The following is a 23,599-nucleotide window of genomic DNA, read 5'->3' as shown; positions in this document are numbered from 1 at the left end:
CAATTTATCATTCAATACAGTTGTCAAAATCTCTTGGCTCATTCCTCACTTCCTCATTCATAAATTTTTAAACTGGGAGATTTGAACAAATCTAAGAGCTCACCTAATCTAACCTTTGGCTGGTGCCTCTCAATGTACCAAAATTGGGGAAGGAACAGGACAGCCCACAGCACTCCAGGCTGTGCGGAATCTGCCATCATAAAGCTATCTACCCCGACAGTAACTTAGTTTTTAGTAATTCTCAAAGTTACAACTTTACTGTTTTTAATTTTGAGCCCTATCTTGGTTTTTCTAGTCTCTTACAAAAATTAAAATGTAAATAAATGAACAGAATAAAATCTAAAATCCTCCACTGTTTTCTACCACGCCAATTCAACAAATATGACCTGAGGGTCCACTACAGACTCTTAAGTACATAAAGGTGACAATATACCCAGAAACATGTCAATAAAACAAGACAATACAATGATATATTATTCAATTTTCTTTCTTCTACATTTATTGAAGGCCTATTATTTATCATGCATCACATTATACAAAGGGAATAAAATGGTTAGTAGTACAAAGTTGATCCCTGCCCTCAGAGTTTAAAGATCAGAGCAGACAAACAATTGTGACAGAAAATGCAAAGCGGTATTATTTTAGGACACCTGCTAACACAAGTATCTGTAATTTTGTACCTACCAAGTCTTCTTTTCCTTTAGCAAAACATTTAGATGCAAAGTTTCTCAGAGAAATAGGAAAAAAAAAAAAACTTTCATAGAGGTGGTTTCAAATTCCATATTAAATACATTCTTACACACATTAGCTGCTTTGTCACTTTACATCCTGAAAATTAGTTTGAAAAATGCAACTCTTTTAGAACCCTGGAGACAGGTAACCTGATATGTATTTTTAGGGCACAGAACCAGAAATACAAACATAGCATCATTTCTGATTGTGCTCCTGGAATACAGAAGAATTACATCTATGTAAGCTGATATTACCTGTGAAAAGTCTTTGAAAAGACAAGAGAAGTGTGGTCAGTTTTCCAAACACTTATAAAGTTCTATGTAATCAGGTTCTGAAGATACACAGGTTGACATACAGCTTTTCAGTATGGAAGACACACTATCAAATCACTCCATTACAGCAGTTAATGCAGAATTACCTGAGCAGAGGTAACTGCAAGCACAATGTGAACCAAAACAATGGCAGTTCTCTCACCAATGGAGACAGCTAGGGAAGGTCTCACAGAGGTGGCATCAAGGCCCCAAGTAATGGATTATCAGGTCCAGAGGTAGGGTGAAAAAAGTATCCAGGTAGAAGTAGTTGGGTATACAGTTACTTCACCTTTTTAAGACATAACCTTTCCAGAATAGCAGACCAGTGGCCACTCAGAGGTCATAAAAAGTTCTCTGAACCAATAAAATGATAAAAATCTGATATCTAGAGATTCTTCCATTCAAGCACAGATACAAGAGAAAAGCCCTCCAGAAAATAGGGACTAGGTAGGGTTCCAAATTTTCAGCTTACTGAGGCTGATATTCATCAATTCTGAACAACTGAGCAGGAAACTAGTCCACTGTTTAGCAGGAAAGAGCTAAAAGATAGCAATCAATAAGAACAACAGTGTAATTAAGAGAAGTCAACTAGGCAAGGTTACTTAATGTGACGTCTTTCAGAACCTTCCTTTCTAAGAACACAAAAGGAGAGAAGGTAAGTTTTCATCTTGAATGAAAGGACCCTGGTTTAGGAAAGAAAGAGAATAGCCTAATTTGGTAAGGAAACATAAGCTGTAAACCATTTCAAAAGAAGCCAATGCAATGCGTATTTCATTCCATTAAACATTCATGATGCTTATGAACTGGGAGTCTCCAGAAAAAAATCCACTGAAATGTCTGTCACTCAAGTACCATTATTTCTTTTATCCTTTAGCCCCAGGGAGGTCCTTAGGCTTGAAAGGCTAGCCCTTGTCATTTTACAATTAGATGCCCAGTAAGAGACTAATTTTCCCTATCTGTAAAATGAAGCTAGTAATACCTACTTCATAAGATCTTGTAAGGTAATATATGTCAAGTTCTTAGTACAAAACTGGGACCTAATCAAAAAAACAGACAAAAAAAATGTATTAATCACCCCATCTTTCTGGCTAGGGTACTACAGGCCTATGATCTACAAGGATACCCTTCTGTGGTTTGACTTATCTCAGAAACCTGTCCCCCAAACATGTCTTCTGTAGAATGATCTTTCTACCCTTTACATCTGTGCATCTCAAGATATCCTGAAGCATTAATTTCTCCTTACAATGGGTCCTGTGGTTCGTCAAGATAATTAAAGAAAGAAAGGCACACAAGAAGATAATTTAACTGGGAATAAAATTTGCACTATGAACAAAATACAACACAAAATTCAAATCCTAATGAGTTTGGAAAAATCATTTCAATAGAAAAATATTCAAAAGGGAAAAACTCGAGTTTCATATAGTTCCTTTCATTCAAAGGTTGAATGGTGAAGCCACCTAAGACTTCCAGATGTCTTTCTTTTTCCTGTGTAGTCTCTGGTTGTTCACATTTCAAAATGGCGGTTGCTGCTTTCCAGGGAAATGGTTCAGGAGGGCAGCTGCCTTGGAGGTAGGTCACCAGGACTCCTCAGCATTTTACATGCACAGAAAGACTCCAGAAGGGGAATGTAGTTGCTAGAGGCCTCGGCTAGCTGTTAGAGGTAAGAAGGTCCACGGCTGCATGCTGCTCTGCCTCTTAGCCCCAAAGTCTGTTTTTGGTTGTTGTTTTAAAAGAGCCCCTCAACAGATGCTCTATTTAATAACTAAAAGACAATAAAAACTAGGGTTACAAGCCAACCAGAATCAGATGGTCTCTTAAGAATGTTTAATCATATTAATTTCTTTTCAAAAAAAAAGAAAACCCTCCCCAAAAAACAAAAAAAGAAAAAAACAACAGTGCTAGTATTTGAAATGCTGGTAAATCTTAATGCTATTTAAGACATTCACAAAAGCTGCCATTCTCCAAAGCTGAAAGCTTAAGCAACATGTATCATGCACGCAGCCAACATGCTCAAGAAGCACATGCAGAGGCATTTGAAATCAACTACCACTGTATGAATCTAATATAATTTTGAAATATACTTAAAAGAAACAGGCCAATCCAGCATCCTAGATAGATAGGTTACCATGCATTCCTTACGAAACCTAAATGGAGGCTTAATGCTGCTTTGATCTGTATTTCCAGGTATTTATCCCTCTATTTATCCCACTTACTAAGAGCAAACACTAAGGGGGTTTATCTTTTAATAGAGGCATTCCTTAATTATTAGGAAGAGAGAGAGTTTTAAGACAGAATTTTGTCAACTGCATTCTGAAGATACCTTATTTTTTGTGAGGAAAAAACGGGTAGCTTATTTTGGGCAAGTTTCCTATTTTGTCTTCCTCCAAAGCTACCACCATCCACTCTATAAAAGATCCTGAGATTCTGAAAGAAGGGAAACTACACAATCTATACTTATTCAACTACCAGGAATTCAGGGAAAAAAGAGCTTATTAATTTCAGCTCTAATTTTCACTTTGATCTGTTAATAGTGGCTGCCTAGAACAACCTCTGAAGTTTAACAAGATACAGTGACAAGTGATGAGTAAGCCTACCCAGCACATGTGTGGGCCACTAGGGGTCTGTTAACAGTTTGGAAAACACTGATACAGGATAAAGCTATGGAAATTTCAACACTTATCCCAGTTCCCTTTTTCATAGCTCTTTTTTACTTAGGAGCTAAGTAAAGGAAGTAGGGAAAGAGGAAAGGGGAAATAATATTGTGTTAAAATGCAAGGAATGGTAGAGCGTCTGGCTGGCTCAGTCAGTACAGCGTGCGACTCTTGATCCCAGGGTTGAAGGTTCGAGTCCCATGTTGGGTGTAGAGATTAGTTAAAAATAAAATCTTAAAAAAAAAAAAATGCAAGGAACAGTTAAGTCCCTATCAACTTTACTCTCTAACCACCCTTTTTCCATAAAAAGTTTTTAATTTTTTTTTAATGTTTATTTATTTTTGAGATACAGAGAGAGACAGAGTGTGAGTGGGGGAGGGGCAGAGAGAGAGAGACAAAGAAACAGAATCTGAAGAGGCTCCAGGCTCTGAGCCATCAGCACAGAGCCCGATGTGGGGCTCGAACTCACAAGCCAGGAGATAATGACCTGAGCAGAAGCTGGATGCTCAACCAACTGAGCCACCCAGGCACCCCTTCCATAAAAAGTTTTAAGACCTCTAAATTTATGGATCCAGTGAGAGTAATGGTTTAAACATCTTTTTGGGGAGCCTGGGTGATTTAGTCTCTTGAGCATCCAACTTTTGAGTTTGGCTCAGGTCATGATCCCAGGGTTGTAGGATTGAGCTCCATGTCAGGCTCTGTGATGATCAAGGAGCCTGTTTGAGATTCTCTCACTTTCCCTTTGCCCCACCCCTGCTTGTGCTCACACCGCACACGCGTGCACTCTAAAATAAGATTAAAATTTTAAAAAACACCTTTTCTAAATGTGAGAAGAATGTCAAAAGTGAAAAAGACCCTCTTATTCCTAGTCAGTAGTCTCTGTTCTGAGAGGGAGTCAGTTTCAAAAGATGGGTGATGTCTCACAGTGATGAGTGCCAGGCAGATGAATTTCTCTGGAAGAGCCACCCTCTCTACTAGAAAACAGACCTAATATGCCATAGCTTCACATGGTTCCCTCTGGAGTCTTTTTAGGAAAAAAATGAGCAACCTGAGGCAGTGTAACTACTTCAAATAAGTGAAGTGACTGTGAGCTACCTTTTTCTTAACTGGGTCTCTACCTTTGCGGGTTCATGTCTGCTTATGTTATGAGCATCATACTTGCGACAACCAATTCGATGTGTTGCAAACAGAATAAACTAAAGTGAAAGATCACTCACATAAAATAGTGCAGGCAGGTAAGAAGTAGCAAAGCAAGAAGCAGGCTCAAGCAAGAAATGTATAAGAAAACCCTAATCTCTCCAGTCTTCATCTCCCTTTCCCAGATGAATAAACAAATAAATAGTAATTTGCATAAGCCACCAGGGAGGAGAGAAGCTGGCTCTTTAGTAAGTCAAAAATTTCAGTGGAGCTCACCCAGTTTGTTCCTCAGATGTCTCAAATCATGTACCCTCACAGTTCCCAGCTGCATGAACAACTGACTGATAAAATCAGTGACATCCTATGAAGAGTTCACAATGGTAAACGAAGTCATTATGTTACAATTAAGCATCACCATGAAAAAAAAAAACAAAACTAGGCTTGGATTGTTAAACTTCTGATTCTTTCCATAAAATGAAATACTCAAGAGTAAATCTCAAGTTGTTAAAATAAAAAAAATAAAAAAAAAAGACAACATCTGGATCTCAGTATGCTAAATCTATACTAAAACAAGTAAATTAGGCTAAAAACAAGTATTCTAAAAGCTAAACTGTTAGATCTTAAAAATGAACCCAGAAAGCACAGTAAAAAAACAAAACAAACAAAAAAAAAAACAAAAAACCACACATTACAAGAGTCCCAAATTCTTAACTGTAGAAACATGATTGACATTTCTGGCTGATGTGACAAGCTTGAAATTTACAAGTCACTAGCACACAAAATGTGCAAATAAATTCCCTGGTATGGATTTCCCAACATACCACTCTTGTTTCAAGAGCCAACCTGATATAGAAATACCCATGGAAGGGGCGCTTGGGTGGCTTAGTCAGTTAAGCATCTGACTCTTGGTTTTGGCTCAGGTCATGATCTCAGTTCTGTAAGTTTGAGCTTCACATCAAGCCCTATGCGGACCGTGCAGAGCCTGCTTGAGATTCATTCTTTCTTTTCTTTCTTTTCTTTCTCTCTCTCTCTGCCCCTCCCCAGTGGTCTCTCAAAATAAATAAACTTAAAAAAAAAAAAAAAGAAGAAAGAACCATGGAAGTCTTTTTTAGCTTCAAGTTCTACCAAGACTAGTGGGTTGCAAACAAAAACGCAATTAGATCAATAAGGTTTGCTTGCCAGTCCTAAAATAAAATTTTCAGTCAGAAGACTAGTTTCTCTTCAACACATCTTCTCCACCCGTGAGTGGCTTAATCTTCAAAATGAAGTCTGAGTTCCTGCTCTACTGTTCCTTTTTTGCAGCCTCAGAGAAAGGGAAATGGGAAGCGGGAAAAGGTTATTTAACTTGAGGGTTTTCTTTGGAACTCAGTTTCGCTCATAGGACTTCCTTCCTCTGTGCCATTAGAGAAGATGCGGTACAGAGGAGCTTTACACGTGATGATAAAAAATAAAGTACATAAAAGCATAAAAAAAATCACTTATCCACCCAACACATAGTCAGCCATTATTTAACATCCTGTTTTGTTATATTCTGTTTTCATATAAGAGGTTGGCTGCTTTTGGGGCACCAGAGTGGCTCAGTTGGTTGAGCATCAGACTTTTGATTTTGGCCCAGGTCATGAACCCAGGGTCATGGGATTGAGCCCCACATCACACTCTGCACTAAGCATGGAGCAGAGCCTGCTTAAGATATTCTCTCTCTCGCTCTCTCACACACACAAATTAAAAAAAAAAAAAAAAAAAAAAAAGAGGTTGGCTGCTTTTGATCTGCAGGTACTTTGAAGGGGTACAAATTTGTTGGGCATACCAATTATAAGCCAATGGTAATGCTATTAAATTTGATAACTCTTAGAAACTAGCCTGCAGATAGTCCTGTCATTTACTTTGGCCAGTACACTGTTTTTTTAAAAAACTGAGTATGAATGCCTCTAAGACAGTTTCCATTTTGCCATTGATCTTATTACTCCTTATTGTTTTACATTACAGTCATTTCAAATGCTTAGGTATCTGCCCAGGTGAGCCCTAAATACATCTGAGATTATAACTCCCCATAATGTTCAGATAATTGAATGTATGCAGGAAGGGGAATAGAAAAATATACCTTTTAAGAGTATATACCTAGTGCTTCCTATCAAGTTCAAACTATCCAGGAATGAAAATTCAGTGTCCAGATTTATTTCCTTCCAAGCTTTTTATCTAGCTTGAAGTCCTATTCAACAACAGATTATCCCCACTTCACTCCCAATTTCTCAACCAGTTAAAACCAAGGGGGGAAAAGAAACAGCTTACAAAAACTTAGATTATGAAAAATGCCCACCTTCCAGGTGAGGCTTGAGAACTAAATAAAGCAAATTCCTACCAACAGTAGTGGTATCACAATTGCTTCAAAGTTGGAATGCAGGGACAATGATGTGGAAGCTGTCGGCTCTACTGGGCTGCGTGGAACAGAGCTAACAATATCCTACATGTATCACCTGTTCAACAAACGCTAACAACAACAAGAAACAATCTAATGCAAATATGTAATCTAATGAAGGCATATCTGAAAATGACAAAAGGAAACAAGTGGTAGGGCCTGGTATGAGTCAACAAAGAGATCTGGAAATCCAATTGATTTGCAGACTAAGAACATATAGAGAGTAGATATTCATGGCAAAAATGTCAGGTATTTCTTTAACAGTGGTAGGTTGAACACTACGTTGTAGTTTACATGAGACACTCTAAATAACAAATACTGCTTACATCTTGATAATTCTACCTTTTCAAAAATATATTTTCATTTAAAAGATATTTTCTAAGTCTGTAGAATAAATGACCAAAGCTCTGTGACATTAACAGGTTTTTGGTTGGGGTGCTTGGGTGGCCCAGATGGTTAAGCAGCTGACTCCTGATTTCAGCTCAGGTCATTATCTCATGGTTCATGGGATCAAGCCCCATATGGGGCTCTGCACTTACACAGAGCCTGGTTGAGATTTTCTCTCGCGCACTCTCTGCCCTTTCCCTGCTCACACACACTTGCTCTCTCCTCCTCTCTCTTAAAATAAACTTAAAAAAAATAAAATAAAATAAATCTTATTGGGTGCCTGGGTGATTCAGTCGTTTAAGTGTCCGACTTCGGCTCAGGTCATGATCTCATAGTTCGTGGGTTCGAGCCCTGTGTTGGGCTCTGTACTGACAGCTCAGAGCCTGGAGCCTGTTTCAGATTCTGTGTCTCCCTCTCTCTCTCTCTGCCCCTCCCCTGTTCATGCTCTGTCTCTGTCTCAAAAATAAAAAATAAAGAGTAAAAAAAAAAAAATTTAAAAAAAAGAAATCTTATTAAAAAAAGACGTTTGCGTTTTTCTTGAGTTAGACACCTAATTTGGTACTTCTGCAGGAAATGCCCTGATACTTATGATAAAAATCCAGCAAGCTTTTTGTGTTAGCCAGTGTCACCAAAAATATTTGCCTTTCCTATTATCTACAGTCAATTCCACTCTATAATTTTTGTTAAATTTAAAACTCAGCTCCCCATTACTCTGTCACTTGGATTTGCCAAAAGGCATAGATTCTTTCACTCTGCAAAACATGTTTATCTAGAACTGCTTGATTAGCTTAAGAGAAATTTTAAAACCAAGTATCTTATGTATATTCTACTGTTTATTAAAATTATGATCCTATCACAAAACTATTGACCAGTCAGAGTGACTGATTTCTCAGCAGGAAAACACAGCCCTGATAATGGTTCTGTTTAAAAAAGCACTTCAAAAAATATACTGAAATCAGTTAATGCAAGAACACTCTTCCTATTCTTGCTCCTAATCAGAGAATGCCATCCAGAAGAAGCCTGTGATTAAGTAGGGGTCTACCCAACAACAGTGTATGTATTGATTCTTCCCACTTGTGGTTGAGTACACTTAAAACCTTATTTGACTTTATGAAGTGGCTCTCTACTGACCCATGACTTAACATTCTGAGGTTATGGAAAAATGCCCAATATGCTTACACTGTAATTTCAAGGGAAATACAAAAACGCATTCCGATTCCTCCTCCAGCCACCAGCTGTCCCCTCTGTACCTACCAGCTTTGGACTCTTAAGCTGAGAGCAGACAAACTGATGGAAAAATATTAATAAAAGGAAACTGCTCAGATCTATTTCTGGTTATGGCTCAGGCAATTAAATGCTGACTTTAGAAGTTTGCCCAACAGTTTCTCCCATTCTACAGAAGGGAAGAAAACTTTTCTAAGCCAAATGGGTAAAACTATTTTACTTACTCATCTATTTGTATGCAACTTCCCATCTTACACTTCAACCTCCTATTTCTCAAGTGAATTCCACTTCATGGATTCATTTTCAGTATTTAAACAAATTACCAACTAAGTGTCTACCAAATGTCAGGCAAAAAAGGACAAGGGGGAGGTGGGTAGAGTACATAGTCAACAACTAGGTTGAATAGGTCTTTCCTTGTACATCGATTCCATAGGCAAATGGTTCTCACCTCAAAGGCAAAGAACTTTTGAAGGGCTATAGCAGAGTACCGACAAGGAGTCTGCAAAGCCCTAGGCTCATGAATAAGCAGACCAAGAATTATATTCAGAGTGAATTATGCTTACCACAATTTTAAAAATTCATATAGATACTATTTTTTTAAATACATAGTATCCAGGGGTGATATTAAAACGTTTCATAAACGGTCAAGCATGGGTTCCAACTAAAAAACATGACCAGCTGGCTCTCAACTGGATAGATCAGAAAGGATAGATCAGTTCTCACTGAGTATCAAACCAGCTAATACAGGCGAGGGGGATAATTTTTTCCTCTTGGTCTCTCTTCCCTTTTTTCATGTTAAAGAGGGATTCTCAAGGTTAAGGAAAAAAAAAAAAAAAAAGGAAAGTTGTTATTCTAAGAAATATACTTGGCTCAGATGTAGCACCATAGCCCAGTGATTAAATCACAAGCCAGGTTAGAAAAATCACAATAAATTCAGAGGTGACTCTTTTGTTAGTCCCCTGTCTTTCATCATCCTAAACAGATTCATTCCCCACTTTCCCAGATTCCTGTAATTGGCCAACTCTTACCAGATGTTCCAAAAGTTGTAAACCCTACTCCATGCAAGTCTGTTTTTGTTTATACTCTATTTATAGTAAGAAACAGCGAGTCTCAGGCTTGTGTCCTCAATTCACTTACAGCAGTTAATACTCTGCCAACAGGAAAAGTTCCAACTTCAGAAAGTTATCTGGGATGGACTGAAATCTGTGCTAAATAAGCTATTATACCTCAGCATATGTATGCAACGGGAAGCAAGGTGTTAAAATACAAGAACGGACAATGCTTCTTCCCCAGTGAAAGAAGAACACAGGTTGGACTGGCGGAGCTACATTTTACTTCAGCCCAAGGCATAACTCACGCTCTCTGTCTCAGCTCACTAAAGGCAGTTATTCACATTAATACATCTAGTACATTATAACACAGATGGTCTTGGACTTTACGGTGGTCCAACTTACCATCTTTGGTAAGCTACACACATACATATGGTGTAAAAGCTATACGCGTTCAGTAGAAACCGGACTTTGAATTTTGATTTTTTCCTAGGCTAGCACTATGCAGTAGGAAACATTCCTGTGATGCTGAACAGTAGCAGTCAGCCCCACGATCACAAAGGTGGACCAGTGATACACTTACAACCATTCTGTTTCTCCCTTTTATTACAGTATTCAATTAATTCAATGAAATAGTCAACACACTATAAAAATAGACTGTGTTAGATGATTTCCCTAGAGGCCAATTTAGGTTTTCTGAGCATGTTCAAGACAGGGCAGGCTAAGCCACGATGTCTGATAGGAATCAAACACATTTTCCATTTACAATGGGTGTATTGGGACATAAACCATTCATCATTATTAAGTTGAGGAATGTGTCATCAATTTTTCAGAGTCAACAAGCAATGGTAGGATAGGATAATAATTCCAAGAAAAAGAAATTTATAATGCCCATATCTTTCCTACACATTCAGTACAGAGCCAAGTGACTAAGGCAACATTTAAAAGGTGTAGTAATAAATAAATTTAGTCATACTTACCGAAATGTAAATTTCAATACAGATGGGTTGTACATATTCAAACACAGCTCTTTTTAATTTACTGAATTCACAATTTTAAATAAAGTGGCAAAATTACACCATCTAATATCTCTTGGGAAAAATGGTGTCAATTCGGGTTATCTTCTTAATCTAAAATTAAAATTCTGAGAGTCTGATTAGAAGAAGCTTCAGTTATCAAATCACTGAAAATACAAATGCATTCCCAACAAAACTAACCTTAAAAAAGGCAAACCACTTGTAGTCATTCAACACAATCTCAAAGCCTTGATTGTAAATGATGGTAAAATGGCCGGCATTGCCAAAATCATCATATGCTGTATCCAACTTCTTAAGGTGCACCACTACCTTTTTTTCTGGTGGTCCTAAAAATAAATAAATAAATAATAATGCACAACAGAGGAAAATTATTTGGACGGCAAATGGCAGGGAAATCTCTAGAATTTCCATTGTTTTTAAGCTGCTTTCCTTTCATGCCACCGGATTTGGACCAGTCTGGCTTGTGAAGATATCAGAGTCTCCATCCTGTACACTCCCACAGGTGTCTCGGGAAAACCAGTGAAGTGAAGGCTCAAAAGACAGAAATATGTCCAGTGGCCCACCAGGCAGAGAGTCCCCCAAAAGTACAGCCCTACCTTCCCAGAGCATCCAAACACTGAAGAAAAGGAGGAATAGGGATGTTTCAAATGACAGCCAAAAATGGGTAGAATACGAAATGGTAGTCAAAAAATGGAAAATGTAAAATATAAAAGATCTGCTATCATATCACAAGGACAAAGGAAATGATCTCTTTAGGGAAGAAATGGGGTGTCCTTCTCAATGGCTCTAGCAGTTCAGAACCTCATAATCTGAATCCTTCCACGCTATTAGGCAAACTCAAGGTTTCTATCCTATAAAGCTAGTTTGTGCCAATAGCAACTAAGCTTTCAACCTTCAGAAGATAAGAGCTCGGATCTACATGTGTCTTTACTAGATTAAAGTCAAAGGCACGATTTATAAGCAGAGGTTGTCTGAAAGCGTTCTGCTGTGTCCATCTGGGGGTTTCACACTTTAGTTTTTCCAGGTTTCAGATGAATACTCTGAAAGAGGAGACTGCATGTGACAGAACAGTTCTCCTTCTGCTTCGGACCTTCAAATTCAACTTTTAAAACTGAAGGTGGTTATAATGCCCAGGATTACAAAATGCCACACAGTCATCTGGAGTTGGAATAGTTGAATAGGTCTGTTTTAGTGACCTGGCAATCTTTTCCTGCTGAGACAAGGAAATTGAGGCAGAGAGCTTCCCTCACTCTGCACATGCCACAGGGTGGTAAGGGTTTGGGCAGAACAAGAGTGCCTCTTTTGACAGAGATTGTGTGTTTTTTCTTCTCCCTTCTCTAAATTCGTTGTCCTCAGGGTAGCTATGTTCTCTGAGGACAAATGAAATATCCCAGTGTGTTCTAACACGAGACATTTCTTTCAGAGGTTTCCATAAGCCAGACTTTGTGCTTGGCTCTGGACATTCCCAAATATAATCACTGACGAAAGAGTTATCCGCCCCCCCCCCAAAAAAAGACGACGACGACGAAGTAGAAAGTAAAAAAGAATGAATGGGGGGGGGGGGGAGTACTTTTATCTATCTCCCTGCAATACACGAAAAAGGGCAGAGCCAATACCGAAAGTTTTCTCGGACTAGTAGCTTCAACACACGTGTAAGTCAAAAACTCTGGGCAAAAAAAAAAAAAAAAAAAAGGCTCTTTCCCACAAGCTAACAAAAGGAAAAAAACTTTTTTTGCTATTTTCTCCGGTATTCGAGCTTATTTTTCATGGGCACAGCTTTAAAGAAATATGCAGATTGGGCAGGGAGATCCTAAGATTGCACGGTCTCAACTCTCTTCCAAATCAAATAAACCAAAACCCAAAAACTAAAAAGGGAAAAAAGTTCTCGAAAAAGTGTTTAGGCCCCGGGAATGGCTAAGGAAACGTGCAATTAGAAGTTCTCAGCCGCTCAGCTTGGACTTCTCGGCCCTGGAGCGGGAAAAGGCACCCCAAGGGGCCTCAAGTCCATCCTGGCTTCCCAGGAGCACCGGCCTCGGGTCTCCGCGCTCCGCGTGGACGCTGGGGGCAGAGAGCTCGGGAAGGCAAGGAAGGAGTCCCGGGCCAAAGCGGGAAGGGGGAGAGGCCGGAGCGCCGCGGCTTACCCATAACCGAGCAGTTGACTTCGCTCCGAGAACCAACGGGGCCCACCTGGAAGACCCAGGTGCCCAGCAGGTCAGGGTAGGTGCAGTTGGCAGGTGTGTCGCAGTACGCGGGGCCAGCGACGGCGAGGAGCAGCAGGAGGGCGGCGAGCAGCGACTGGGGCCTGGGACCCATGCTGGCGGGGCCCCAGAGGGGAGGAGAAGGACGAAGTCGTCACCGAAGAGCAGAGGGCTCACAGCGAAGCGATCAGCCCAGCGCGCGCCTTAAAATAGCCTGAGCTGCCGGAAACCCACGGCCTGCAAGGGGCGGGGGCGGGGTCTGGGGCCCCAGGGGCGGGGGGAGGGGCGCTCGGGCGCAGTACCGCGCTCCCGGGTGCGCGCAGCTCCACACCTGGCCGCAGCTCCACCTGAACCTGTCTTGAACCTGCGGACAGGGTCTATTACCATGGGACGTCTCCAAATAGGATTTAAGAGCCACAGTGACTTTGTTCCTTGAGAAGTAACCCGGGGGGAGGGGGGGAACAATGTGCGGCGGTAGGCAGCTACTAAAGATCAGAAAGAGACAGACAGACAACGGAGGTGAGGGGGTGGGGGTGGGAATAGACAGAAAGTGTGAAAAAGACCCAGATAGGAAGCGATCTAACAAGTGGAGTTTTCTTTTACTCCCTCCCCTTCCCCAGTTAGTCCTCACCAACTCAGTTATTTTGTACCCACTGGGGAAAATGTTGCCTGCTACCCCCAGGCACCCCAGCTGTTTGAGAACTGTTCTTCCTTCCGTTTGCCAAAAGTTTCACAGCAGTTTTTTGCTTGGTTTTGTTTGGTTTCCTGTTAACGTTGTTTACTTATTATCCGCAAGAGAATTCAGTTGGAGTGCAAACTTGCAGGTTTTTGTGTATCAGTTGTTTTTTTTTTCCCCTGCAAACTTTATAGGATTTAGTTAAGGCAAGTACTCACACACATGCACAAAAGCTGTCAGAGATTGTGACTCCACCCCTTCTTTTACAGATGAAAAGCAGGAGGCCCAGAGAGAGGAAGTAACTTGCCCAGGGTGAGGAAGGAAGCTGGTAGGAGAAAGCTGGTTTTATGAGCAGGTCCAGTGTGCCAGTCTGACTGCCAATAATTATTACGTAACACTGTTTCCAAGTGCCTCTTGGCTTAGTTTAAATATCACCCTTTTCTGGGAGAGCTCCTGTGACTTTTCCTGACTATTGGTGGAAGTTGGGGCTTCTTTTATACACAGAGCCTGTTAGGTGTCAGGCCGTATGTCAGCATCAAGGGCAAGTGATGGACAAGATAGACTTTTATGTGTCCCTGTCCTCTAGGGCACACGTATTTTGCCCTCATCACAGTGGTTACAAATAAATATGCTCATTATTCACCTTTGTCTCCCTAGATTATGACTTAAAAACAACCAGAAATTGAGGCACCTGGGTGGCTCAGTCATTTAAGCATCCCACTCCTAATTTCAGCTCAGGTCATGGATTTCCATCAGGTTCCTGGATCAGGCCCTAAATCAGGGTCCATGCTGACAGCATGCAGAGCATGCTTGGGATTCTCTCTCTCCCTCCCCCCCCCCACCCCCCCCCACCCCCACTAGTGTATGTTCCCACTCTCTCTCTGGCTCTTTCTCTCTCAAAAAAACAAAAAAACAAAGAACACACACACACACACTCAGAAGTTGTCCTGGGGTTTTAAAATAAATGCATAATAACTGAGGGGGTTCAGAGCAAGTCTCCCCAAAACATGCCACTGAGGCATGTTGCCTATTTTGAGCTGAAGGCAATCAAGGCCCTACCTGGCCATGAGAAACTTTTTGGGGTGCCTGGGTGGCACAGTCGGTTGAGTGTCTGACTTTGACTCAGGTCATGATCTCACATTCCTGGGTTCAAGCACTGCATCGGGCTGGGTCTGACAGCTCAGAGCCTCGAGCTGGCTTCGGATTCTGTGTCTCCCTTTCTGTCTGCCCCTCCCCAGCTCATGCTCTGCCTCTCAAAAAATAAAATAAAATAAATATTAAAAAAATTTTTTTAAGAAAAGAAACTTTTTATCCCTCAACTACCTAGAAAAATCTAATTGAGGATCTTTTCCAGAATTAGACTTAGTACCAGAGATACATTTTATCTGACTGACCTATCTGCATGGTAGGGCAAAGATCTAATTACCAAATATCCGCTCTTCTTCTTATTGCCCTGTGAATTGTCCCCTTCTCCTTTGATGTGCCAGGCCCCTAGCCTATTCCTCAGCTCAGGATGGAGTCCGTACCTCATTTTGCCTTTCTGGCTTTGAACTTATCATTGTATGTGGGGTTCCCATACATACAAAATCACATTTTATTTCCTCCTGTTAATCTGTTTCATGTCAATTTAATTCTTATCCCAGCTAGGAGAACCTTTGAAGGGTAAAGGAAATTTTTTTTCTCCCCTGTATAACCTTATCTTGGTTTCAAAGCCTGGAAGCCAATTTCAATTTGGCAAGAGGAACTGCTCTTGAAAGCTCAGAAGTGAGTATGCTTTCTAATATAGGCAAAAACTGCAAAGGCAAGGGTGTGGCCTTTTAGATTTCATAGCCCTATGCTTGAGATTAAAAGTTGACATCATGTAATTACAGTAACACACTTAACGATACACCAACAGAGTAGCATTGCCTTCTGAAGTTTCCCCAAAGTGTGTTATTTGTTAAAACATGAAGTCTTTTACTAGGTTGTCAATATTGAAGAGTTGAACAATCCAGTTGGAAATTTCTTTGATAGATGTAATCAAGTAGCATACTTAATTGTGAAGATAGTTTAAATAGTCTTTATTCACTGAATGATAACTAAAAGGGGATCTTGGAGAACTTTTAGTCTAATGGATTAATTTTAGTATTGGAAAGTAGAGATCCAGAGATCATAACTCACTAGATGTCACAATGCTAGTTACTGAGATTCAAAAATAAACCTCAGATAACTTGATTTTAAATTTAGTTTGTTTCCAATTATCTACTATTTACAAACTATTCCCCCTCAAAGTAAAGTGCTGGTCCTCTTTCCGTTAGCAGGGAGGAAAATTACGTGATTCTCAAACTGATCAGGCCCTATGTTTTATTTTTATAACATATTTTATAGAGACCTTTACCATTCTGAAGTGAAATGTGTATATAATATAAGGTACTTATACATTTAATAAAAAAGAAAACTAAAATACCAAATTTAATATAAGGAATAAATGGAAAGATGTTTTAAGTAAATTTCTAATGCAAAGATATATTTCATCATCTAAAATGCTCATGGATCAATGTGATGGAAAAAAGAATATGACGTTCAGATACTCATTATGTCTCTACATAAAATTATAGAATCGGGAAAAGTGATGGGTGCCTTTTCTCTGAAAACAGAGATAATTTCAGCGAGTTAGAATACAAATATCTCATCAGATGGTCATTCAACCCATACCTTGATGTTGATGCTAGATAACTCTTGGTCAAGTCCCAGCAGAAAAAAAAAAAAAAAATACTATCCTCTGTTGATTTATCCAGAAGTTTCATTCCTGAAAATTTGGCATATATTGAAATGATATGAAATGAAATTGATTTTACACGCAAACCAGAATTTGGTGCTCAGATCATTATAAGTAGGCAGCCTTTTTAGCAGTAGTTCTCAAAGCATGGTCCCAGGATCAATGGGACCAGTCGCAGCCAAATCTTCCTGGGATTTGTAAGAAAAGCACATTCCTGACCCCTCCCTCATAACCTACTGAATCAGAAAATGTCTGGGTAGGTCCCAGCAATCTGTGTTTTAACAATCCCGTTTCAGGATTCCTACTATAGCTACAGTTGGAGAATCACTGGTTTAAGCATCAGCAAGGACTCCAGTCACACTGCTTGAGAGGGAAGACTGGGCTCTGCCTCTCATCAGCTGTTTAATCTTGAAGAAGTTATTTTACTTCATCTTGTGCCTTTGTTTTCTCATCTATAAAATGTGCATAATTGTATTCCCTATCTGCCTCATCTGGGTTTTGAGAAGACTAAATAAGTAAATACAGATCTCTGTGGAGATCTGACTACATTTATTATGCATTTATTATTGTATGTATTTCTCTTCTAAAACTTCTCCCTTTTGGGGAGCCTGGGTGCCTCACTTGGCTGAGCATCCAACTCTTGATTTCAGCTTTGGTCATGATCTTACTGACTGTGAGATGGAGCCCCCACATCAGACTGTGCTGATGACAAGGAACCTGCTTGGTATTCTCTCTCTCCCTCTCTCTCTGCTCCTCCCCCACTTGCATTCTCTCTCTCTCTCTCTCTCTCTCTCTCTCTCTCTCCCTCTCCCTCTATGTCAAAATAAATATATTTTTAAAAAAGAATTATAAGGGTGCATGGGTGGCTTAGTGAGTTAAGCCTGTAACTCTTGATTTTGGCTCAGGTCATAATCTCACAATTTGTGTTTGAGCCCCATATCAGTCCCTGCACCGACAGTGTGGAGCCTGCTTGGGATTCTCTCTCTCCCCTTCTCTCTGCCCCTCCCACACCCATGCTCTCTCTCTCTCTCTCTCTCTCTCTCAAAATAAATAAATACACTTAAAAAATAAAAAAAAATTAAAAATTAAAAAAATTATTCTGCTTTCTATTTGAAAGGTTTATTATAACTTGCACAATACATTAACATGTTATATAAATCTGCTAGTGATCTTATAGATATCTTTGCTCACACTTTACAGATAAGGAAAATGGGGCTCTGAAAAGATAAGTCACTTTTCTGTGGTCATCCTGCTAGTGAGGATAAGTCTGATAACCAACTGAAGACTCTCTGGTTTTTAGTGAGACTGTTGGAATGGAATTAAAAAAAATGAAGGTTGGCCTACTTATTGGTGCAGTCAGATATAAAATTAAGACAAAAGAAAGGTTCTCCAAGAGACCTGGACAGAAGACGCACATTGAGGCAGGTGTGGAACTTTCAGTTACTGACATAGTCTCTACTGTTTGATCCCATTCTCACTGCACTGTTTCCTTCTGTTAAGCAAGTTTTTGAAATGAGATTTTGAAGAAGCATTATTTTTACAGGTAGACCAGGCTTACCCTCTGGGTCACAGAGAGTAAGAGCAACCCTACAGAGCCATCAGATGTAATCAGTTTGTCCACTTTGCTCCCTTTCCACCAGCATCACTCTGGTCCAACATGCCATCATTTCTGGCTGAACAACTGTGGTTAACTTCTAATTTCATCCACTTTTTCTTGAATTTAAGGTACAAGCCAGGAACCTAAGTATCATCCTTGACTCTTCCTTTTCCCACCCTCCCCCCATCTGATCTGCCAACGTATCACACTGAGACTACCCTCAACACTGTGATTTTTTTTAATTTAAATGTAAATCATATCAAGTTACTCTCAATATTGGGAAGCTGAATACTTCCCAAGAGGTTACCTTGTTATCATCTTTGAATGAAATCCTACATGAAAGACCTGCATGAACTACGTATCTCTTTGTTCCTCTAATCGCTCACTGGATCAGGAATGAACTCTTGCTTTCTGTTTGATCCTCAAACCGTCGAGATTTCCTCTCTCCTCATTACATTTGCACTTTGCTATCCTCTCCGCCTGAAATAATTTACCTACTTTTTCACATGGCTGCTCATACTCACTGTTTATGAAACTATCATTGATAAATATTTTACCTTCTTAGAAAGGCCTCCTCTAACCACACTGTCTGAAGTTGCCTTCTCCAGCTATTCAATTTTATTTCTGTTTCTTTCTGCATGACACCTAAAACTGCCTGTAATTATTGAATTTTCTTGTTTATTATGTTTCTGCTCCACTGGAATGTAAGCTCCGGAGGACTTCTCTGTCTTGATCACCATGGTATTTCCAACACATAGTGGGTGCTTTGAACTTAAAAAAAATGGGGTGCCTGCATGGCTCAATTGGTTAAGTGTCTGGCTTTGACTCCAGTCATGATCTCGCCGTTCTTGAGTTCGAGCCCTTTGAGCCCCACATAGGGCTTTCTGCTGTCAGCGCAGAGCCTGCTTGGAATTCTCTGTCTCCCTCTCTCTCTGCCCCTTCCCCACTTGCTCTCTCTCTCTCTCTCTCTCTCTCTCTCAAAAATAAACATAAAAAGTTAAAAAAAAAAACCCTGCCATTTATTTTACCAGCAAAAGATGGGCTTATTTGGGAATAGCAGAGAACTGCAATCAAGGACAAGCAAGCTATGACATAACCATAAGCAAGTCGGCATAGCAAAGGAAAGAAATATTCTTTTATAGTGGAAAGGGGGACATTGGAGGAGCTGTCATAAACAAAAAGTCCATTGGAGTAAACTGGGAGTTGGAAGTATAGCGGCTTCTCATTGGCTGAGCTGTGAATGTCTCTTATTGGCTGAACTACTGCAGGGCAGGGGGGAGTCTTTCTTCCTTCTGCTGGGATAGGAAAGTAGTAGCTCAAGTAGTATCCATGTGCAAGGTCTGTCTTTTCTTGTTGGATTAGCAATTGAGGACTAGTGGTAGGGCATGAGAGCTTCCAGTGCCAAACCTCCAGACTCCATTTCAGCAAGGTTTCCCTTAATTAATTTTCACAGTGTTCAATAAATACTTATTAAATGTTGATTGAAACTCTTTACTCTCCAACTTTAAGAATCAGGACAATTGGAAGCAAATTTTCATTTCTGTTTGTGTGGCAAATGTTTGTGTCATAAGATGATGCATTTTATATGTCTCACTTCATACTGTTCACTTTCAGAGATACTCAAGTAGTATATGGGACCAACCTGAGAGCCCCAGCAACATCTGGAACTTTAAGTTAGTATACCTGTGTGGATTCATTTGGAAGTTGACCATGGACTGCTTCATAAATGTTTGACTTGCTATCCTGAAGTTATAAATGCATATTGGACAACAGGAAGGCCAAAGCATGTCTCAGCATTTTATTTTCAAAGTTATGTGTTTTTATTTGACTTCCCTTTATATACATTATCACTGCGAAGGACACATGAAGTGAACCAAGGTGAGTTCTAAAATAGCAAAACTGTAGAGTTTTGGCATGAAGAGAGCAAAATCAGACTGGGATGACAGGTTTAAAGGTCAAGACTATCAGTTTCTCCAAGTAGAGGAAGAGCATCATTTTCCAAGAATCATATAACTCACCCAATGAGGGAGCTCAAGGCAAGCTGAGGGCAAAGCACAAGCTAACACCCTGCAACCCACATACTGCCCCCACCCCCCAAGGTGGGACATTCCTAGGCATTCCTGGATGCCCTAAAACTAAGTAAAGGAGAAAACAAATGGTTAACTGATAGATATCATAGTTATGCAAAACATGAGTCTCCATTAGTATACAAATGTTTTAGTAATTTACAAGAAAAAGGCAATCTTATCAATAGCCTAATCTCCAGAAAACTATAGACTCAGTTTCCTGGAGCCCCAACATCACCCTCCCCTCCATAGTGATGGGGGGAACAAAGGCAAGAAGGAAATGGTAAATAAAATGGAATTTCCTTGTAACCTGCAGCCCATTTACAAATATTTAAGATAAGCAGAGTATAACCTTTCTTCAAGAACTCCCTACTGTCTCAAAGTTAATGCCTTACTAGAGGAAAAACCACCTTAGCTCCACAAAGCTAGGTATCCAGTATCTTGAGAATCTTCTTTAGCATATCAAAGTCCTTTTTGGAAACCTTGCTTTTACTTCCCCCAACTGCCAGGTATATAATTACTAGCTCCTTAGGCTTATAATGCAGCCCATGGGTCCTCTTTCTGCCCATGGGTCCTCTTCCTGTACTTTAAGAAATTCATCTTTTTGCATCAAAGATGTCTCAAGAATTCTTCCTTTGCCATAGGCTCTGGACCCCCACCACTCCAAAACCGCATCACACCCAGGTAATGATATGGGAACAATATTTCATTTCTCATGTTATTCTGTCTTAAATCAATTTAATTATTAAACTAGCCAAAGAACTTAGAAGGGAGAAAGGGAGGTTTCACCTCCTACAGAACAAATACAAATGATAAATTTGAGGTCCTCTTTCCTCAGAGTTCTGTTACCTTCGTTGTATCCACATTAAAGTTATTTATATATATTTAATTATATATCTATTATTAATAGATTTATTTTTGAATTCTAAGGGTTCTAAGGGTACTAAGTGTTTGAAAAGAGGAATGCATAAATCAGCTTGATCTTCTGACTCCTTTGATTGGGTCAGTGGCTTATTTCTAATAATGTGGCGGCCCATCTGGGATTCACCTCCACTCACAGGATCCAGGTCCTCCTGCGAGGGGGGAGACACATCCCACCTCAGTTTGGGTCGCTTTTCTGTGAATTATAGTTGTATTAGTTGCATTGTTAACTTAGATCCACATTTTGTTTTGTTCTCTACTTAATTATGTTTTATGCACCTCTTATCAATTGTTCGTTTTGCCTTTTCCACTCCTACTCCACATGTACCCACTGATTAGAGAAACCTAATGGGGACCCGATGCTAGCATTTGTTTTGAAATTATCTGACACACCTGATATACCAGGTCTCAAAAGGCATCTCACTGGAAGTGTTACGGAAACTAGTCTGGATCACCCAGCAGAAGAACCACATGGCACTTGGAGATGTTGGAAGGCAGGAGGTTTATTTTACACCAGTGAGCCCAGAGATCATTCTCCAGAGATCTGAGCTCAGAGAATCAACAGAGGGGACGATTTATATTCTATTACTTCCGCATTCCTAATTAGTAGTAATTTGGTGTCTGAGGCAGCAGGGTGGGAACAAGAACCTGGAAGGGAAGTTTTCAGGCAGGGACTGAAATTCCCTTATCAGTCCTGTCAGCAGTCATATAAGGGATTTTTCCCTAACAGAAGAATGCATACCTCCAGATTATTTCAACTCCCCGCCCCAAGGTTTCAAGAAACCCTTCACCCTTCCTCATGTATTCACCTCCTTTGCAAACATATATAAGCTGTCCCTAGGCTCAAGGGACAAGGCAGCTTTGGGAATCATCCCCCTGCTTCTTGTTGGACTGTCGTTTTGATAATAAAGCTTTCTTTGTTTCAAAACTGTTGTCTCAGACATTGGTTTACAGTGCTCTGGGTGCCCAGACAATTTTGAGTTTCATAATATCAGGAAAATTGAGTAACTCTCCAAAATGGCCAAAGCCATCACCTTAAATACCATCTTTAGCTAAAGACAAAAGAAGATATTCACAGTGGGGAGTCAGTGATAGTGATGTCAAAAAGAAACACAAAAGAAATGTCAAAAAAAATTGAATTTCCTTACAACTTGCAGCCCATTGACAAGTACTTGGGACTGGCAGAGTGACCTTCCTCCAGGAACTTAACTGCTTTAACTTCAAGACTTTGCTAGAGGCAAAAAGCAACCTTACCTTGATTGTGTAGAGGCCACTTAAGGGAAACAGGTTTGAGCAATGGAATGTAGAAAGGGCCGCAGTGACCACCTGGCTGAATACAAAGAGACCCATCAGGTGACATAGGACTTAACAGACCCATGCGCTACTTACAATTAGGCACAGTTACCAAAAAAGGGAAGATTCCATACATCATTATATCTTCTCCATATATCTCCATATCTCAAACCCCCTTCCCAAGATATATGTTAGCAATCATCCTTCAAACATATGGTTCCCTGATATTCATCTGAAGGGTCTCAGACTGATGTTTTCCTAGACAGTAATAAATGACCTTATCCTAACAGCAGCTAGCCCCTCAAGGTACTGGAAGCCTCACTTCCAAATTCCTTAGTCACTTCTGCTATCCCTAACCTCCACTAATTAAAAAGTGTATCATCAGTCCCTCCTCACAATCCCAGGGTAGTTCTTTGTGCCCACAGGTCCTGTCCCTGTGCTTTAATAAAACCACATTTCTGCACCAAATGCTTCTCAAAAATCCTTTCTTCACCTTTTGCTCCAGGACCCCACATCACATCATTATCACACATAGGAGGTTACCAGGAGAAGCACAGTAAACAAGAGTAAGGTTGTTGTGCAGATTTAAGTCTCTGCCTTCTCCACTGATAACAGTTTCTAGAGATACAGTCATTTCCTTTCTTCCTGGTGCAGTGAAGGTGACACCCTTACAAATGGGAATTCCCTTTACAAATGTAAATGTCTCTTCTAACATCTACCCGGTTTTCAGAGCTTCATGTGTCTGACATTTCTTAAAAATAACCAGCTTAAGATAATCAATGTGCCAAAGAGGCATATTTTGCCTCCTACTGCTTGTTTTTGTCCCTAATATTTAACCATATGTATATTATTATATGATTAGATATAAAATTATACCAAGTACATTTTGCCATGATACTACACAAAGTTCCCCGCCCCCTTTCTCCCCTCTTCTTCTCCTTCCCTTTCACACCCTGCCAAGCAAAGGTAATCTGGGTTCACTTCCTGGTGTGTCGACTTCCAGATCCCTTACCAAACTTACCAGCTCTTTACAAACATGCATAAAAAGCAGGGCACATGATATATAAGGGCTCAGATTCTAGATCATGAATGCCACAATTTGCCACAGAAGTGTTGATCTGTCTACAAGGGAAAGCTTTAGTCCAG

At 40.1% G+C, this 23,599-nt stretch overlaps 2 protein-coding genes and 1 long non-coding RNA gene across 5 annotated transcripts in view; all 3 read right to left on the bottom strand.

The window, feature by feature from the left end:
- Nucleotides 1-13,373, bottom strand: part of CTSC (cathepsin C) — a 37,281-nt gene extending 23,908 nt beyond the window's left edge. The window contains exons 1-4 of one of the 2 annotated variants that reach the window (XM_003992645.6): nt 13,086-13,373; nt 11,125-11,270; nt 5,108-5,192; nt 472-2,805 (exon numbers count right to left, since the gene is read on the bottom strand). In XM_003992645.6, the coding sequence (XP_003992694.1) occupies nt 2,795-2,805; nt 5,108-5,192; nt 11,125-11,270; nt 13,086-13,257 (414 nt within the window). In that variant the 5' untranslated portion in view covers nt 13,258-13,373 and the 3' untranslated portion in view covers nt 472-2,794. Of the gene's footprint in view, nt 1-471; nt 2,806-5,107; nt 5,193-11,124; nt 11,271-13,085 lie in introns of those variants that run through there. The other variant, XM_003992644.6, reaches the window with a different exon arrangement.
- LOC123380454 lies at nt 9,639-11,118 on the bottom strand. Its single transcript, XR_006586222.1, has 2 exons — nt 10,888-11,118; nt 9,639-10,008 (listed from the first exon to the last, which is right to left on the bottom strand). It is a non-coding gene; the product is annotated as an uncharacterized LOC123380454 (long non-coding RNA).
- Nucleotides 13,374-19,200: 5,827 nt separating the features above from the next.
- LOC123380452 (tigger transposable element-derived protein 1-like) overlaps nt 19,201-23,599 on the bottom strand; it is a 177,754-nt gene continuing 173,355 nt past the window's right edge. For both annotated transcript variants that reach the window (XR_006586220.1, XR_006586218.1), the window contains one exon: nt 19,201-22,490. The gene's annotated coding sequence lies outside the window, so the exon portion shown is untranslated. The remainder of the gene's footprint in view (nt 22,491-23,599) is intronic.

Source organism: Felis catus, chromosome D1 (assembly GCF_018350175.1).
Source record: "Felis catus isolate Fca126 chromosome D1, F.catus_Fca126_mat1.0, whole genome shotgun sequence".
Lineage (NCBI taxonomy): Eukaryota > Metazoa > Chordata > Mammalia > Carnivora > Felidae > Felis > Felis catus.
The sequence above is the reverse complement of the archived record's forward strand: the minus strand, read 5'-3'. Positions and strand labels throughout refer to the sequence as shown.